General features: G+C 36.7%; 1 protein-coding gene across 2 annotated transcripts; it reads right to left on the bottom strand.

Annotated features, from left to right (window-relative positions):
• Window positions 1–2,592: 2,592 nt before the first annotated feature.
• Window positions 2,593–9,556, bottom strand: RAMAC (RNA guanine-7 methyltransferase activating subunit). Of its 2 annotated transcripts, XM_043984638.1 has the most exons (4): window positions 9,448–9,556; window positions 8,973–9,033; window positions 4,717–4,900; window positions 2,593–3,586 (listed from the first exon to the last, which is right to left on the bottom strand). In XM_043984638.1, exons 3-4 carry the CDS (start codon window positions 4,884–4,886, stop codon window positions 3,400–3,402), a joined length of 357 nt encoding a protein of 118 aa, XP_043840573.1. In that variant the 5' UTR covers window positions 4,887–4,900; window positions 8,973–9,033; window positions 9,448–9,556; the 3' UTR covers window positions 2,593–3,399. The 2 variants fall into 2 exon arrangements, with proteins under 2 accessions (XP_043840573.1, XP_043840575.1); XM_043984640.1 differs by lacking the exon at window positions 8,973–9,033 and having other exon boundaries at window positions 9,448–9,536.
• Between the last annotated feature and the right edge of the window lie 11,058 nt (window positions 9,557–20,614).

Here is a 20,614-nt window from a genome sequence, read left to right as displayed (position 1 = left end):
TCTGTAAGTAGATTTCTGAAGGATGAGGAAAAATTTACTTTATTTTCACTAACCTTTAGTTTCCTTTGTAATCCTACATATTTCATTTTATGCATTTAAAAATACTATTCTGGGGGCAGCTAGATGGTGAAGTGGATAAAGCACCGGCCCTGGATTCAGGAGTACCTGAGTTCAAATCTGGCCTCAGACACTTGACACTTACTAGCTGTGTGACCCTGAGCAAGCCACTTAACCCCCATTGCCCTGTAAAAAAAAATACTATTCTGAGAAGTTCATAGGCTTCACCAGACTGTCAAAGGAATCCACAAAACAAAGGTTAACAATCTTTTTTTTGTGTATTCTCAAGTCATGTTTGTTTGCTACGTTGCCAGCTAAGGTGAGAAACAGACTATGCCTTTCTTTAATCTCCCCATATTATTTTACAGGGTTTTGCATACAGCAGGTATTCTCTCAAGTGGTTATATTTTGCAAGCTAATCACTAAAGTCTTCAAGGGCAAGGACTAAGTCTTTATTCATCTTTACATACCAATAATGCCTTGCTAACACATAGGGCAACTATAAAATCCAAGAATTACGAATAAACTTTTAATGTTTATAAGGCATTGGGGACATAAAGACTAAAATAAGTTCCTATCCTCATGGGGCTTAGTCTTTAACTAGAAATGGGAATAAAATATGCAAATATAAGCAAATGTAAAGTATGTACAAAATGATTAAGAGGGAGAGTGCACCAATAACTGGGAGTAGGGGAGGGGAGGGAAATCAGGAAAGGCCTCATAGGAGGGAGCACCTGAGCTGTTTTGAAGGTTGCTAGGGATGACGAAAGATAAGGAAAGAATGCATTACAGACAAAGGAAACCACTTGTGCAAAGGCAGGGTCATGTACAGGGTACAGCTGGCCCGCAATTTTGACTGAAACAGAACAAAAGGAAATAATAGGAAATAAAGGTGGGAGTCAGATTATGGAGGGTTTTAAATGACACTCTTATTCCCAAAGGCTATAGCAAGTCATTGAAGATGTTTGACTAGGATCCGGAGCTACAGTCATGTTTTAGAAGTATCAGTTTGGTAACTATGGAAGATGGATTGGAGAGATTAGCTGTAGGGAGACAAATTAAGAGGCCAGTGCAACAGTTTAGATGAGAAGTGATGAAGGCTTAAAGGCTGTGTGAGTGGAGAGAGGATAGAAGTGAAAGATGTTTTTGTGGTAGAAATGAATAACTGGTTTTACTTTGCCTTTGTATCCCTGAGCTCGATACAGTGTCTGGCACATGGTATTTAATAAATGCTTGCTGACTGACTGCAAATGGTAGGATATGGGAATTAAAAGGTCAAGGATGATTCTAGAGTTGGGAACCAATCAGTCAAGCTATACCTAAAACATATACAACTTGCCTGCCACTGAAGGGGAACTGAAAACAGATGACTAGCTCTTCTTGTGTTTTAGGCTTTAGAAATAATTCAATTCCCCCTCCTTATGATCCTCCCACAATGGCATTATGTACAGGGAAGGTTGCACAAAAACATCATTACAGCAGTATACAAATACTATCAAGATTTACTTTTATTCAATGTCATGTTCAGGACTGGCTTTACATCTATGTAAGTAGAACAGGCATTTATATGCCTACACGGTATGGTTTGTGCAGCACAAGGAAGGTCTTACCCCCTCCTTCCACCAATCTCTCAAAAGCCTTGGTACGTAAAATTCCAGATTTTAATTCCCAAGATTTTTTCCTTCCTTGAAATGTAAGTACTTCTTGAAAGTAACTCATTATTCTTTACCAGTCTTTTGCACCCTAAGATAGATTACTTCCCATTTTAGTATAGCAGCTAACAGTGAAGAGTTTTTTAAGGGAATAAGATACACTGGTTTCTGGGAATAGGAAGGAGAGGGATGCTTCAGGAAGGCATATTCCTTCACCCAAGAAGGCTGTTAGGGTGGAAATGCCCAGAAGGTAGATATCAATCAGCTAAAAGAAAGGTTTAATTGTCACTGCAATGCTCTGACTCATACTAAGATAGACTGTACCCTTTAACAACACTTCTACTTCCACAAAGTAAGTCCTTTCCCACAAAATATTTAAGACAATCTCATAAAAATTCAAAATGCTACTCTTATTAGATAATAGGCTTTCGAGCTGGAAGGGACCTCAGAGAAATCATTAGTACAACTCCCTCATTTTCAGATAAGGATTTCTGAGGTCAAGAGAGTTGAAGTGAACCACCCAAGTTCTGTCCATGAGAGCCAGTGTTTGAACTTATGTGCTCCGGGTTCAAAAAATGTAGTGTTTTTTCTACTATACCATACTACCTCTTATATCAGGCAGGCTATAACAAAGGGCAAATCATTAAGAGATAAACCCAAAACTTAAAAGTGAGGTTAAAGTTACCATTTCCCTTGAATAAAACTGTTATTATAATAGCCATCATAATAGAGTTATAAAAATAGAAGATTTTTTTTTTAAAAATTGCCACAATTATTGTGTTTATACAAGATATAGCAGGTTTCATGTCTGGTAAAGAATAAAATAATATAAAATAAGTCTAAGCTATCAGGTCTCTAAAAATAATAAAGTAGAGCCCAAATATTGAGTTATGTTTTATATACTGATTGGAAAGAAAGGATTAAAAGTAACAGGTTTAAATGTATGCAATGTGATTGAATTTCAATCCTGTTTTTAAGTGAATGGGAAGAATCTCTCTCCTGCCCGCCACCCACCAGTAAAGTCATACTACAATATAATGCAAAAAATCAGATCTACACCCACTTAATCCAAAAATAAAAATTCTTTGCTTATTTCACATCTTTATTCTTGTCTTCCTTTTGTTACTAGTACAGAACTCAGACCTTTTAAAATAGACATTCACCAGTAGTTATTATTTCTAAATCAAAGTCAAGTGAAAGGTAAATCAATTATAATGTGTTTTAGCTGTTCTTAAATGATATTTTGCAAGCCAATATAACTGTCTCTTGATGAATTACTTCATTAAAGTCTGCCAAATTCCAGAAATAATCATATCCATGTTTACAGATATTCCTTTAAGTTTTAGAGAAGGCAAACTATTTTCCTATTCCTAATTATGCCTGTGTTACAAACTTATGACTACTGGCAGCCTTACATGGAAAAGACATGAAATTCAATGCACTAACAAAATATGAAAAAAAGATGAATTTGAGGTAGAAGTTGAACAATGCAGTCCATAACTTCTCTACAGGATTTATCATTCCCAGTTACCATCACACCTTTCTAGTTTATTTGTACATGACAGCCTTAAGTTGCCTAATATTATCTATACAAAATCATATATAAAAAACATGACCAAAAAGAGGAAACAGGCAAGCTTTTGACATGTTACAAGAGAATGTAATTGGTTTTACTTGATGGCTGCCAACATTAATAGTAGCCATAAGGTGGCCGTTGATTATAACCATATTGTCCATACTGATGATGGTAGTAAGGTTCTTGTCTGTGCTGCTGATAGTTATTACCCCAGGGTCTTCCATGCCATTGATTAGATCTGTTGTCACTTGGCCAACCCCGTCTGCCATCCCTTCCTCGAAAGTGTCTGTTATCTTGCAACCTATAACAAAAAAGGCCCCCACAGTTTAACATTCTTTTATAAAGGCACAAAAAACTCATTAAGTCTAGGATTCAACTTTGTCCTCAGCGTAATTCCCAGATAAATATTCTAGAATAATTCTTTTTCTATAACAGAAGGTTAATAAAACACTATGGCTAATCATAAAATAACCCTAAAGTTCAAATTATATTTAAAAACACAAAACAAAATCAACTGCACACAGAATTAACAAGACCTATTTTAATTTTATCCCACACGATCACTAATGAGAGCTCATTTATATAATGTTTTATTTAAGATTTGCCATTTTCCTCAAAAGTCTATTAAAAAAGTCTATTACAGGGCAGCTAGGTGGCACAGTGGATAGAGCACTGGCCCTGGATTCAGGAGGACCTGAGTTCAAATCCAGCCTCAGACACTTAACACTTACTAGCTGTGTGACCCTGGGCAAGTCACTTAACCCCAATTGCCTCCCTAAAAAAAAAAAAAAAGTCTATTACTACTTGCCTTTGCCAAAATGTTAAATATAATTCATTTTTTATTTTTATAACCTTCCCCACCCCCCTCAAAATAAAAACAAAAAAATTGTCCTCTTTTGAGAAAAACCCAAATCTGAAGTATTTTGGGAACACAGAAATTATCCCTAACTACATTTAGAGAGAAGATATTATTTAGACAGAAAAGAGATACTATAAATTAAATGTATTTGAAAAAATTAAAACAAACAAAAAACCATATGTGTAAGGTCCTAAGACAAGTCAATTTGAAATTAATTTTTTCAAAGAAAGAGACTAGTCAATTACAGCCTTTTCTTTCTGCAAATAGTAGCTCACAGTCAAATAACAGACCCAACTGACTCTACCTTTTTTTTTTTAAAGATATTTACCAACGTATTGAAGCTAGCTATATTTTATTCAATCAAAGGTAAATGTTCCAACTGAGAAGGGGACACAGACTAGTAGGAAGTTTTGCTACAATTATGTTAAATTTAATATACACTTTAAAAACCATAATGTAATAAAAGTTTACAGTTTCATATATAATCCTCTTTTTCTGTTCTTTATAAATAGAAATGTTTGATGATGTCTATTTAGAGTATATTTAAAAAAAAATGTTTAAAAAAACCATACCGATTGCCTCTGTTTCTTTGATTACCACTAGATCTACTGTTCCACTCTTCAACAATTGGAGGGGAATCTGCAGGGCGTTTCAGGTATTCTTGATACTCTGTATCCTCTTCTGTGAATCTACTGGCGAACATCTCTTCAAAATTTGGAACAGCACCAGGAGTATCAGTCATTCTGGAAATCTTTCCTAAAACAAAAATAACAGTTGGGGAACATTATTTTAAAATGCATATCTTAAAAATATCTAGGGGCAGATAGGTGGTACAGTGGATAGAACTCAGAACTTGGGAGGGAGGAAGGCCTGAGTTCAAATCCTTCCTTAGATATTTACCAGCTGTATGACCCAGAGCAAGTCACTTAACCTGTTTGTCACAGTTTCCTCATTTGTAAAATAAGGCTAATGATCATACTTATCTCACAGGGTTGTTGTGAGGATCAAATGAGTTAACATGTAAAAGTGCTCTGTAAACCTTAAAGCACTATATGAATACCAGTCATTATTATCAGTAATGGTAGTAATATTTTTCTTTCTAATTAGTAAATAACCAGGTTCCAAACTGAGTTTTTATACAGTCTTGCTCTCAGTATCTCATCATGCCACAGAAGTGAGCTTGGGCATTCAAAGGCATCATCAATACAAGGGCACTTGCCAATGCAAGTGAAAAACCTTCAAGTAACAGCCTGGAGACAGCCTGTTACCTTGAAGACTGACCTAGGTAAATTGAGTAGCTTATCACCAGAAACCAGATCATGAGGTGATTTTTTTTTTTTTGGGGGGGGGGCAGGGTGGGTCATAATCTCAAAAAAACCCCCAAAAACCCAAAACAAAACCCGAAATAAAACCACATATACTGTAATATGGTGCAGAGGGTTGAAATTTCCTCTGATGGAGGGAAAATCTACATAGAAATGATCCTTGAAAAACTGAATTATAGAGCTTAGATTGTACAGATTAAAAAAATATGTAAGAGGCATTTAAAAAGCAAATATATCACAATTGTACCCTATGTACTCATTTTAGATCTTGGTTGGATTTTTTTTTTGCCTTTCTTTGATCACCAATATTCAGCAAAGTTCCTGACACACAGTAGCTTATTAATAAGGGAAGAGTTATAAGGGAGAATATTATATAGTCTTTCCCTTCTAGGCTATCTCCTAAAGAAGATGAACTGGGCACCCATCCAAACTCAGTTGCTCACGGCAACCCCTCTTACCCCTCCTCAAAAAAGAGCCTATATTTCCTTATCGGTAGCATTAATAAATATTTGTTGACCCATTGATTGTCACAAATGCAAACTGGATCTTATTGATGAGGATGTAAACTGTGCACTACGGTTAGCAACACTGAAAACAGCTATAAAAAGAAAATGTAATTTGTTTTTAAATGCCATTTACAGTGCCTCATTCCCTTCACAGAAGAGGTGGTAGTGGTGGGGGTTCAGGGGTGCACTGTTTAGAATATGGTATATGCTTTGTTCCTTCCTTTTTTAGTCATTGTTACAAAGGAAGGCTTTATTTGGAAATGAATGTGCTAGAGAAACAAAAGGCATCAATGAAAAGAAGTTGGAAGCTAATAACTCCAGCAGGGGAGGGTTAAAAAATAGAATGCCATTTACAGATTGTTTCCATCATATGAGCAAGCTAAGTAATAAGAATTTATAAATGTAAAAACTGCACTCAAGAGCCTATTGTCTTTTAAGGTCAATGTAACAGTCCCACTGGATAAATGTGCATTAATACCACCTGTCAGGCTTCTGCCACCAGTGTTACATTGCTACTGCCTATCATATAATTTGTCTGCTGGAGACAGTTGAGTATGCTACCTCTCTCAGACTAGAATGGCAAACTATATATAGAATGATGCCTACTGGGCATCAAAGATTTGTCATTTCAGCGGCATTACAATGTGCCATGTAAAGTATCCAGGTCTAAATGTCAAATGTTTCACCTTTCCCTAACTGTATCTATCTGTAGCAATGGCTGTCTCAAAAATCAAAGTCAAGAGGTCTAGTCAGTACAATGTTGGTTATTTAAGTCAAGGAAGAGATCATAGAAAATATAGACTTGTTATATCAACCAAAGGCTTCTGTGTCAGTTATCTTTACATAGATAGGATCAACAAATTTTTACTAAACATGTTTATAAGGTACAGTGCTAAGTGCTGTGCAAAATATATATGGTCCTTGTCCTCAAGGAGGCTCAAGTTATTTTTTTATTCTTTACAATTCTATACTTATATTAAAATAAATCCTCTAGGACTATCATAACATACTTAAGAAGAAAAAAAGGTACCAACTGTAAAGGAAACAGTTTTGGGAACTGTATACTTAAATTTTCATCTAAATTATTTTCTTTTGTATTAGCACAGCAAATTCATGACTACATTAGAAATCAAATACAAAAATCCTAGCTCAAGTTTAAAATATCATTATGAAATCATATTTTTAAAGAGTTAACTTCAAAAATAAGCATTAGAAAGAAACCCGAGCCACTCAGCATTCTTATCTACTCACAATTCTCAAAGACTAATAAAAGTTGCTTAAGGTCAAAATTCCAAGTCTAAGTACCATAGTCACTGAAATTTATATACAATGAAATCACACCCAGTAGTAGCCTGGCTCTTGAAGGTAAACCTGATTTGGATCTTTAAGGACAAATGAGGTTAGAGATTGCCTGCCTCTCTAGGGGAAAGGGGCAGGAAGAGGAGAAGGGATTGTGAGGGGGAACTGTATACCACCTCCTCCTTTCATACTGTATCCTCTGATAACACGGAGATTTACCCAGATTCAAAGGCTTAAAGTTTATTCCCTCACCCAGCAAGTGGGACTTGTGTCCTTTTATCGGTAGCATCAATATAACAAAATAATTACTGAGTAAATGATATGTATAAGGTACAGTGCAGAATACAAAGACTAGGTCTTTGCCCTCAAGATGCTTACATTCTGTTTTGTTTTTTATGGTGCAATGAGGGTTAAGTGACTTGCCCAGGATCACACAGCTAGCAAGTATCAAGTGTCTGAGGCCAAATTTGAACTCAGGCCCTCCTGAATCCAGGGCTGGTACTTTATCCACTGCACCACCTAGCTGCCCCCTAGATGCTTACATTCTTTTTTTTTTTTTTTTTTAGTGAGGCAATTGGGGTTAAGTGACTTGCCCAGGGTCACACAGCTAGTAAGTGTTAAGTGTCTGAGGCCAGATTTGAACTCAGGTACTCCTGACTCCAGGGCCGGTGCTCTATCCACCGCCACCTAGTTGCCCCCCTAGACGCTTACATTCTAAGAAGGTGAGGTCTGTTCTGCCATAGTACAAGTACTCTAGTAGGCACCTTTAATCTCTTTCCTGCTTAAGCAGAGATCAATAATCTTCACCACAACCCCACCAAGCTCTTCATTCATACTCCAAAATTCCCATGTCCACTTTTGTCTATTTTGGCACATTACCTTGGTATTTAATATGCTTGTATAATTTATTTGACACCCTGGAACTTATTTGTATATCTCCTATATTACTTTCTATCTGTGGTAATGAAGGTTCTGCCAAAAAAGTATGCCACTGGAATAAAGTCTTTTCATTATTATTGTATTTTCTCTTCCGAGAGCTCAAAACGTATTCATGTAGTCATATTCATAAGGATGGCAGCATATATCCCAACACTAAAATCAAACCCCAATCTAACATAATTTTTCAGACTAACAGAGCAATGCAAAAAACCCCCAAATTTCTTGTTACTCTGATATTTTCAAATCATTGCTCTATCAATGAACCACCTTCACCTTCTAAACACAAAGATTTTCCACGAAGTTTTTGTTTACAGATTTGAAAGTCGGGAGAAATATTACCCTGATACCAGTATCATCAAATTACTTAACTTCAAATTGTTTAAATTCTCCATCTCCAAATGAGTTTAAATTCAAATGATTAAAAATATCAAACTGTAACTCAGTGGGCTACAGGACAGACAGGTCGTTCAAGTGACCCAATTTCATCCACCACCCAAAGTACTACAACCACCACTGGTTATTAAGAATATACCCAGTATTTCAACTTTTCTAGGAAAATTAGTATATATCACCTTTTACCATTAGCCAATATTAGTAAATTTATCATTAGCAATATTAGTACATTTGCTCTACATTTATTTAGGTATGTGTAATGTAGTGTGCTAAGCTGGTCTTTGGGGCTTACTTAGATGATTAAGTCACATTTACTGTCCCCCAAAAAACCAAAACCAAAAAAACAAAACCAACGGCTTTACCTACCTCAGTGGCTTAGGCTGCTATACAATTTAGTGGCGGTTTTTTGTTTGGAGAAATGTAAGTCCTTGATAAGAGACATGAAACAATAAACATTAGGAACGGCAGTCAGGAGGAGTATGGGGATCAGCATCAGCTTATACCACATTTTATTAGAGCCGGTGGTCTCACCAGAGAACCAAGAACATGACATGTCGGTGCAGTGTAAAGAACACTACTTACTGGGAGTCCGAGACCCCAGCTTGCTATCACAGTTTTTCTGATTTTTTTTTTTCCTGGAATGTAGAGGAAGGGGGAATGACGGGCGTCCGTCCCCTCGAGCTAGCCTTCAAACGGGCCGGGCCGGTGGCACCTCTGCAGGTAGCCCCGATCAGCCCGTCCACCCACTGCCCGGCTCGGCCCCTGAGCCCAGGCCAACCGCGAGCCACGCAGGACCGGCCGCTCCTCCCCCACCCACGCCCACACCCGCGCGCCTCCTCACCGCCTCGGTTTTCGGGACGCCAACTTCGAGAGCCACTTCCGTTGCTCGGCTGAGCGACAAGGTTACTTCCGGCTGAGCTGATCTGAGCGCTGAACGCGCTTCCGCTTCCGCTCGCCCTAGGAGGCGACGTTTGAGACCCGGATGTTGGTTTGTCAGGTTTTTTTTTTAGTTTATTCTTGTGTGAAGTTTATTCTCTCTCCGGTTGGGACGAAGAGCATAAGAAAAAGAGTCTGATGAGTGGCACAGGAATTCAGATGGGGGAAGATGGTTTTAGGCAGAAGTGACTTTTTGAGAGGGGGAGGGGATTATCGGATAGGTTAGATTGTAAGCTTCTTTTTTTTTTTTTGGTGGGGCAATGGGGGTTAAGTGACTTGCCCAAGGTCACACAGCTAGTAAGTATCAAGTATCTGAGGTCAGATTTGAACTCAGGAACTCCTGAATCCAGGGCTGGTGTTTTATCCACTGCGCCACCTAGCTGCCCCTGATTGTAAGCTTCTTAAGGGCAAGGACTTAAGTTTCTTTAGTCCTAGCTGCAGAGTCGGACTCTTTGTGCCTATCCCCATCTATTAGATTTTCTGTTTCAGCTGTCATCTTAACTTAACCCCGATTGTCCACAAAATAATTGCTCCTACGGCCCCCTACTGCCTCCAGGATCAATGACAAATTCCTCTTAAAATAGATATAACCCATCCCAGATTGTTTGTCGTCTTGGGGAAGAAGGGAGGGAAGCGAGAAAGGGGGGAAAATGTGGAACTCAAGACTTAAAAAGAAAAGAATATTGAAAACTATCTTTACACGTTAATTGGAAAAAAATACTGTTAAGAACGGTCACCCTTTCCTATCCCCAGCACTCTGCCCTTTGGCTCTTTTTTTGTTTTTGCCTGACGTAGTAGGTGCTTAATAAATGTTTGTTGAAGTGAATTGAATTGAAAGTCTTTCTCCTCTCTGAAACGATATAACTGTAGAATTTAAGCTGAGTCTCCAAGACTAAGTGAGATGGATTTGTTGAGATACTCTCCCCTGAACTTGTAACCAGTTACTATTAATCTTCCTTCCTTGATCCTTTTCTTTCTTTCACATTAAGGAAGGACCTAAAGGGGAAAAGGGGCTGTGTCTGTGGGAGGCATCCCACATTCCTGGGTATTTGTGATGATGAGCTGGGAGAGGAGTTATGGGCCAGTTATGTGGACCTCAGTCTTAGGACTTTTAAGTTCCAGCTGGAGAGTCGAAATCTTTGGATATTCCCCAGCTATTAGGCTTTTTGTTTCTATGACCATCCTTTGCTTCCCTAGCACCCTATCTACTACTTTGTATGTGGTAACTGCTTGAATATATTTTAACTTCATTCTCCTTGACAAAAAGTCTCACTATCTACGGTCAGCAACGCTGCCATCTGTCTACACAAAACCTGTCCAGACACCATACCACTCCAGCATCCCAAGTAGTCCCCTCAAGGGAAAAGGGTTGAAATCTCACTCTGAAAAGTTGCTCCCACTCAGAAATTATACACTTCTGTTGGGGAATGCTGTTAGATTGAACTGTTTTGCTGGATTTACTTTTACTCCCGTCAGAGTGGTTGCTAGGCACAAAGTAACTCTTAGAAGAGAAGATGCTGTTAGCAGGGTTAATTAACAACGGGTACTCTGAAGACAGAAACCATCAAATGAATGAATTAAGAAGGCAAGAGGTGGGCAGCTAGATGGCGCAGTGGTTAAAGCGCTGGCCCTGGATTCAGGAGTACCTGAGTTCAAATCCAGCCTCAGACACTTAACACTTACTAGCTGTGTGGCCCTGGGCAAGTCACTTAACCCCCATTGCCCCGCAAAAAAAAAAAAGAAAAAAAAAAGGCAAGAGGTGAAGAATAAGAGTTATTTATCAGAGCAATGAGTGAAACAGGGAAAATTAGAATCTGTCTAGTACTTTTAAAAAACTAACACTACATAGATAAAGGTGGTGCTTTGGATAGAGAGCTGAGCCTAGAATCAGGAACATCTGAGTTAAAATCCAACACCACACACTTAACTAGCTGTGTGATCCTGGGAAAGTCATTTAACTTCTATTTGCCTCAGTTTCCTCATCTGTAAAGTGGAGATAATAATAGCTCCTACCTTTCAGGGTTCTTGTGAGTATTTTGTTTTTGCAAAACCTTTTCAATTTATGTAATCAAAGTTGTCCATTTTATCTTCTGTGATCCTCTCTATCCCTTGTTTGGTCTTGGATTCTTCCTCACTCAACTGCACAAGGTATTTTCCTTCCTTCTCTTTTAATTTGTTTATGATAGGACCTTTTATATCTAAGTCATGAATTTTTGTTGTTGTTCATTCTTTTCAGTTATGTCTGATTCTCTGTGAGATAGTGGAGTGATTTGCCATTTCTCTCTCCAGCTTGTTTTACAGATGAGGAAACTGAGGCAAATAAGGTTAAGTGACTTGCCCAGGATAACACAGCTAGTAAGGATCTGAAGCTGGATTTGAACACAAGAAGAGGAGTCTTCCTGACTTCAGACCCAAAATTCTAACCACTCTGCCACCTAGCTGGGCTATTCTGGGCCATGGCCAGTCATCTTGGCCTTTTTCTTGACACTGGACTCAGATGACTCTGGGGGAGAGAATGAAGCTGATGAAAAAGAGGCTTTCAAAAAGTCCATTATGTTTTCAGTGGAGCTACTTGACTAGCCTTTAAACCCAAATCATTCTGGCTTTCATTGAATGGCTAATATTAGGCCCAGTTCAAGCCTTTGTAAACTCATTGTTTAGGTTTTGATGGCTTAGAATTAGCATAAATAGAAATTGTATTCTGTTCTGGCCAAAAACTCAGAGGGTCTTTCCCTCCCAGACTGATAGTTTTGGGGTGGTAAATTGGTCCATCTTTTGTCTCAATTCTTATCAGCCCTTGGTCACTGAATGGGTGTTGCCACAGACAAACAGAGACCTGTGAAAGACCTTAATTTAGAAAAGGCAAGGTCACCCATTACATCTTGACCCATTGCTAGTCATTCTGATTCTGATGACTGGAGGAGAGGGGGAGGCTGATGGCTTAGCACAGTTTTGCCTTGCTCAGATCCAATTCACTCACAAGACATCATACTCATGATGTCATTGGTACTCTTCAAGAATGAAGAACAAACAATAAAAAGTCACAAATCCATTTGGAATTTATTTTGATATATTATACAGAATGCTGATTTCTTTCATTCTCTTTTAAACCTTCTGCAATCTGACTTCCAACCTCACTATTCAAATGAAATTATTTTTTCCAAACTTACTATTTATTTTGATTTTTTCATTGATAAATCAAATGGGCTTTTTTCTATAAAACCTTTTTCTGCAGTATTTGATACTGTTGACCACCTTCTGCTCCTGGGTACTATCTTTTCTTTGGGTTTTCAAGATCTGTTCTTCAACCCGTCTGACCACTGTCATATTCCTAGCTGTGTTTATATCTCTCAGGACTCTGTTCAGGGCCCTAGGTTCTCTTTATATACTCTCTCACTTAGTGAACTCATTAGCTCTCATGGGTTTAATTATCTCCTTGAAGATGATTCCTAGATATATAGATCTAGCCCTTAGTCACTTTCCTGAGCTGGAGCTCATCACCCAAGAGTACTAACTGCCTGCTAGACATTTCAGACTGGATAACTTGTAAACATCTCAAATTCAACATTTGCAAAACAGAATTCTTTATCTTTTTGAGCAAACCCTCCCCTCTTCTGGACTACCCTCCCTCTGTCTAGGTTACCACCATCCTTCTGGTTACCCAGGTTTTCAGTCTCTGTGTTATCATCCTTTACTTCTTTCTCACAGTTACCTCACATGTCCAATCTATTATCATCTCATTATATATTTTTTCACAACCTCTTTTACCCATGTTCCCTTCATGCAGCTGCCACCCTAGTTCAGGCCCTCATCATTTTTCCCTTGGGCTGTGGCACTAGCCTTCTGATTATTCTTCCTTTCTTGTCCCACTCCAGTTTTTATTTACTGCCAAAGTGATTTTCCTAAAGCATAACTCTGACCATAGTCAACCCCACACCTCAAGTAATAGATTTCAGGGTCTCCCTTTTATCTTCAGGATTAAACATAAAGTCCTCTCAGTAGGTATTTAAAACTCTTCACAACATAAACGCTTCCTGCTTTTCTCTTCTTATATTCTCCTCCCTTCCCATCAATCACTCTGTCATCCAGTCAAACCAGCCTCCTTGGTTTCCTTCACATGTGATGCTACATTTCCATTCTCTGTCTTTGTACTCACTCTTCCTGCCTGAGCTTGAAATAATTTCTTTCCCAACTTCTGACTCTTAGATTCCCTGGCTTCCTTTAAGACTCAGATTAAGGGGCAGCTAGGTGGAACAGTGGATAGAGCACTAGTCCTGGATTCAAGAGGACCTGAGTTCAAATCCAGCCTCAGATACTTGACGCTTACTAGCTGTGTGACCCTGTACAAGTCACTTAACCCCAATTGCCTCGCAAAAAAAAGACTCAGATTAAGTTCCACCTCTTGCAGGAGACATCTAAGTTGGCATAGTGACCAGAGTAAGGTACTTGGGAAGATCTGAGTTCAAATCCTAATTCAAACACTATGTAGCTATGGCCAAATCATTTAACTTCTTACCCTCAATATAAATATATAAAACAATTTTACTGATAAGAGATTAAGATAATTTAAGAGAGTCCTTATTTAAAATAAAACATTACTCCCTTTTCCCCTTCAAAATTACCACTGTAACTAGTCAGTTTAGAAAGGTATTCATTCCCAGGAGGACAGCAAGATATGAGGTGAAACTTTGGTCATCAATTCCCAGTTGACTGGGTCTTTTTATACTTCAAGCTGCAAGACTGCCAAATGGCCTTCACACCACCTTAAAGGACCAGACCAGAAAATATCATCATAGCTGTTGACCCATATGCAAAATTAGGAGCAGTTCTCCTGAGGAGAAAGGAGACCAAGGGATTGGGGAGGCAAGTTGCTAAAGAGAAAGGAAGCAGAGGTAAAGACTCTGTTCCTGTGGCCTGGGCAGGAGCTTGGACATGCCTCACCCTCAAATTTGCAGATTCAGTCTACCCACAGTTCCTTCTCAGCAGTGACTCCAATGCCCAAATAGCTTGTGAAGTTATCAAAAGAAACAGCAAAGTGAGTGTAATGATAACACATACTTTTACTACACATACCCTATATCTCTTCATTGCCCTTTAAGTCAATAGTGACTCTCATTCTTTTGAGATATTGCATGATATTGCATGATTAGCAGCCATAAAGCCAAGTAAAATTTCTGGAAATTTTAAAGTTGTGGTAAAAAGGGAGACATTTTATAGAAAGTGGAAATGCTGTAATGTTTATTTTTACTTAGAACTTTTATAGATCTAAAGGTTAATTTAACAATAAATTAAATCATGCATATCTTGAAATGCTTGTGTAATTTTCATGCTTGAGATATAAAATTTTATAAGTTATTCAGCCAACAAGATATTTACTAATTTAATTTACTTTTAAGAGCTATTTCTTTTTTGAAACAAATGAAGCTAAAAGCCTCTGAATTTTGTGGATTTAGTATCTAAGTTTTTGCCAGTTCATAAAAAATATGCACAAATTTGAGAAGTGAAGAACATCACCATTATGAAAGTTATGTTTGCTGGACTATGTCCATCATGTCAAGCAGGTACAGAATATACACATTTTTAAAAAAATGAGTAAAAAAAGGTACAAAACTCTATCTCCACCAATACCTTGACAAAAACAACCATCAACTTGTTGAATAAACCATTTGCCGTTAGAAGTTTGTCTAATTAATCTCATTTTTCTAGCTATCCTTATTAGTAGTTTCTTCTTCAGTGACCTTGGTAAAATGGAGAGTATAATATTTATTTATACTGCTCACCTAAAGGCCTTATTTGAAGAAAGTGCTTCATAAATTTTAAAATGCTATATAAATATAAACTTTCTTTTTCAGCATAGTGCTGCTTAGCAGTCATTTTATTTATCTCTCATTGATACATCAGTAATTAAAGAATTTACTGTTACAGAGTTTTTCTAAATTTTTTTTTGGTGGGGCAATGAGGGTTAAGTGACTCGCCCAGGGTTACACAGCTAGTAAATGCCAAGTGTCTGAGGTTGCATTTGAACTCAGGTTCTCCTGAATCCAGGGCTGGTGCTTTATCCACTATGCCACCTAGCTGCCCTTTTATTTTCTTTAAGCTGGCAACTCTGCTCCTCACTTTCAGGGGATGACCTTCCTTCCTACTTTACTGATGTAATAGGTGGAGAAGGAGAAGGACTCCACTTATAACAGGTAATATCCTGAGACGGATGTGTGGGTAGAATGGAGCTGCAGCTTGTAATAAGAATAAATGAGGGGCAGCTAGGGGGTGCAGTGGAAAAGCACCAGCCCTGGATTAGGAGGACCTGAGTTCAAATCCAACCTCAGACACTTGACATTTACTAGCTGTGTGACCCTGGGCAAGTCACTTAACCCCAATTGCCTCCCCCCCCCCAAAAAAAAGAATAAGGAATTTCAAAAATAATAATAATAATTTAAAAAAAAAGAATAATTGAGACCAAGAAGGTCTCAGGTGAGGCAGCCCCCAAATTCCCTAGTATTATTCTTCTGAGGATGGACAAAGGGAAGATTTTCCTGCCCAAGCTCTTTACTTGAGGGCTTATCTATGTCAGGCCTAGGGGTATATAAATTATGATATTTGCTGTGCTTTCATCTGCACTGGCTACTTCTCTTATTAACATTAGGCAATATAATTTGATTTTTAAAGCAATACAAGCAACAGCTCTTGTAGTAGAAGTTTCTTTACTGTCCGTTTCATTTATAGATTTTTTTTACTACTTAAATATGAAGCTTTTAACTGAATTAATGTTGTGCTAAGAAGAATGCATTTTTATTGCAATTTTTAATCCATATAGCTAGAAAATCCTCTGTTTCTATAATTGTAACATTTTTGTTCCTTGTAGTTGTTTGCAAAGCACAAAAAACTGATGAAACTGCATTTTTAAGAATTTAGCTGATGGGGAGGCTTTTACAAAGGAAGTACTTACCTCTGTTTGTGTTCATCCCATCAACCAAAGATGCAAATGAAAAATTGGCAACATCTGTCCAGAGAGCCTCATTTGGACTGACTTGGAGTATAATAGGACTGATTTTATTACATGTGAAACCATTACAGTTGAAATGCCTGATCTCTATACTAGTGGGGGAACCTCAGATTTTCCTTCTCAAAACTAGGTAAATCTAACCAAAAAAAAAAAAACAACCAATAGAAGTTAAGGGGGTAAATAGAATTTTAGAAAAGTTAGAAATGATAGACCTCTGGAAAAAATTGAATAGGAAAGAAAGAAATATACCTTTTTCTCAGAAGTATATGGTACCTACACAAAAATTGACCATGTAGTAGGTCATAAAAACTTCAGAACCAAATGCGGAAAAGGAGAAATGCAAAATGCATCCTTTTCAGATCATAATGCAATAAAAGTTATATTCAATAAAGGGCTATAGAAACATAGATTAAAATTAATCAATCCTAAAGAATTAATGGGTCAAAGCACGAATCACAGAAATAATAATTTCATTGAAGAGAATAACAACAATAGGACAACATACAAAAATTTATGTGATGCAGCAAAAGCAGTACTTAAGGAAAAATTTATACCTCTAAACACATCAATGAATTGGAGAAAGAATAGATTATTAAATTGAGCATGCAACTAAAAAATTAGATAAAGAACAAATTGAAAATTCCTAGTTAAAGACCAAATTGGAAATCCTGAAAATCAAAAGAGAGATTAATAAAATTGAAAGTAAGAAAATCATTAAACTAATAAAACCAGGAGCTGCCTTTATTAAAAAATTTAAAAACTCATTTGTTAATTTGATATAAAAAGAAAGAGGAAAACCAAATTATCAGTATCAAAAATAAAAAGGGTGAATTCGCCATTAATGAAGAAATTAAAGCAATTATTAGGAACTATTTTACCCAGTTATGTGGTAATAAACCTGATGATCTAGTGAAATAGATGAATATTTACAAAAATATAAATTGCCCAGATTAACAGAAGAAGAAATATAATACTTAAATAACTATATCTAAGAAAAAGAAATTGAACAAGCTATAAGTGAGCTCTGCAAGACAAAAATCCCCAGGACCAAATGGGTTCACAAGTGGATTCTACCAAACATTTAAAGAAGGATTAATGCCAACACTATATAGACTAGAAAAATAGGCAAAGAGGGAGTCCTTCCAAATTCCTTTTATGACACAAATATGGAAGAGCAAAAACAGAGACAGAAAATTATAGACCTATTTCCCTAATGAAAATCAATGCAAAAATTTTAAATGAAATATTAGAAAGGAGATTACAGCAACATCACAAAGATTATACACTAATAACCAGGTGGGATTTATAGCAGGAATACAGAATTGGTTCAATATTAGGAAAACTATTAACATAATTGACCATCCCAAAGACATAAAAACCCCCCAAACAAACCAGAGAAAAGGACCTATTTGTACAAAAAAATTTATGGCCACTCTTTTTGTGGTGGATAAGAATTGGAAATCAAAGGAATGGCCATCAATTGGGGAATGGTTAAACAAGCTGTGGTATGATTCTAATGGAATATTATTGTGCTATAAGAAATGACAAGCAAGTTTCTTTGATAAAGACCTCATTTCTAACATATATAGGCAATTGAATCAAATTTATGAGAATACAAATCATCTCCTAATTGATAAATGGTCAAAGGATTTGAACAGGCAATTTTCAGATGAGGAAATCGATGCTATCTATAGTCATATGAAAAATGCTCTAAATAATTCTTGATTAGAGAAAGGCAAATTAAAACAACTCTTCAGTACCAACTCACACATCAGATTTGCTAATATGACAAAAAAGGGAAATGACAAATGTTGGAGGATGTGGGAAAATGGGGACACTAACATACTGTTGATGAAGTTATGAACTGGTCCAGCCATTGTGTAGAGCAATTTGGAATTATGCCTAAAGGGCTATAAAACTGTATTTCCTTTGCTCTATCAATATGTCTGTATCCAAAGAGATTTTTTAAAAATAATAAACATTTTTATTTAAAGTTTTGAGTTCTAAATTCTGTACCTCCTACCTTCCCTTTCCTCCCCCCTTAGGCAGTAAGCAATCAGATATAGGTTATACATGTGCAATTATATAAAACATTACCATATTAGACATTTTGTATAAGAAAACTTTAATACAAGAAAAAATGAAAGTAAAAATATCATGCTTCAGTCTGTGTTCATTCAATATCAGTTCTTTCTTTGGAGAGTATGCATCATCATTAGTCCTTTGGGATGATCTTGGATCACTGTATTGCTGAGAATAGTTATGTCATTCATAGTTCTTCATCAAACACTATTACTGTCACTGTACAACATTCTCCTGGTGATACTTACTGCACTATACATCAGTTCATATAGGTCCAAAGAGATTTTTTAAAAAGGAAAATGACCATTTTTAATAAAAAATATTTATAACAGTCCTTTTTGTGGTGGCAAAGAATTGGAAATTGATTGGATTCCCATGAATTGGGAAATAGCTGAACAAGTTGCGGTATACGGTTATAATAGAATATTATTGTGCTATAAGAAATGACAACCAGGATACTCTCAGAAAACCCTGGAAAGACTTACATGAACTGATGAAAAATAAAGTGATCAGAATCAGAACATTGTACACAGTAATAGCAGTATTGTATGATGATCAACTGTGAATGATTTAGCTATTCTCGGCAATACAATGATCCAAGATTATTCCAAAGGACTTATGATGAAAAATACTATCCACCTCCAAAGATAGAACTGCTGGAGTCTGAATACAGATCAAAGCATACTTTTTTCTAACTTTATTTTTCTTGTTTGTTTATTTGTTTTTGGTCTGTGTTTTCTTTCTCAATATGGCTAATATCGAAATATGTTTTGCATGACTACACATGTATGCATCTATATATAATCTTATCAAATTGCTTGCCTTCTCAAGGAAGGGCTAGGGGAGAGAATTTAGAACTCAATTTAAAACCCAATTGTTGAAAAAAATTTTTTTTACATATTATTGGAAAAAATACAAAAAACTTAAAAAAATACTTGGGGATTGCTTCCTTGATTGAAAACCATCCTGGGGCAGTTAGGTGGCACAGTGGATAAAGTACCGGCCCTGGATTCAGGAGGACTTGAATTCAAATCCGGACCCAGACATTTGACACTTACTAGCTATGTGACTCTGGGCAAGTCACTTAACCTCATTGCCTTGAAAAACAAACAAACCACCTTCCACGTTTGGAATACACTCTCTATTTATCTTTGCTTCTCAGAATCAGGTCAAGTGATATCTCTTCCATGATACTTTCTTTTATCTTTGTTGCCAATGTTTTCTCCTTCCTCAAAATAACCTGTAATATATTTATCTGTTTATATGTTGTATCCATCGAGAATAGGAGTTTTTAACCTGAAATCCATGGGAACCGATACATAGATTTCATGTGGCCTGTGAACTTGGAGGAGAAAAATTATATTTTAATTTTAATATCCTTTAAGGTAGAGACTGTTTAATTTTTATTATTGTGCCTTATTATGCACCACTTATTATGGTGCCTAGACTATAGCAGGTACTTAAGAATTACTTACCTAATTACATAAATCCCATTAATGTAGTATTAAAAATGTCTGCTTTTCTACATTTAGCTCCTTTAATGTTTTTTAGTTTAAATTTTACTTTATTCAATATTAATACTACTCCTACTTTTTATGCTGTAGTTATATTGGTCAGTTATAGACCACCTTTTCAATTTAAATCCAATTTAATCTTTTCTGTGGTACTTAAAAAATATTGTATTTCAAATTGGAGAATCTGTATTGAAATTCTGGCTCTGCTAATTCCTACATTGGCAAATCACTAGATCTCTAAGGGCCTCAATTTCTTCATATCTAAAGTGAAGGGGTTGAACTAGGTATCCTTTACAGTTCCTTCTGGCTCTAAACCCACAATCCTGTCATTCAAGATTTAATGTGATACCTATTAACTGTGTTATTGAAGTGTGTTTTTTAATCCAGTCTGTATTTCTTTTCTTTTTTTCTTTTTTCTTTTTTTTTTTAGTAAGGCAATTGGGGTTAAGTGACTTGCCCAGGGTCACACAGCT

The sequence above is a fragment of the Dromiciops gliroides genome, chromosome 2 (assembly GCF_019393635.1).
Source record: "Dromiciops gliroides isolate mDroGli1 chromosome 2, mDroGli1.pri, whole genome shotgun sequence".
NCBI classification, from domain to species: domain Eukaryota; kingdom Metazoa; phylum Chordata; class Mammalia; order Microbiotheria; family Microbiotheriidae; genus Dromiciops; species Dromiciops gliroides.
The sequence above is the reverse complement of the archived record's forward strand: the minus strand, read 5'-3'. Positions and strand labels throughout refer to the sequence as shown.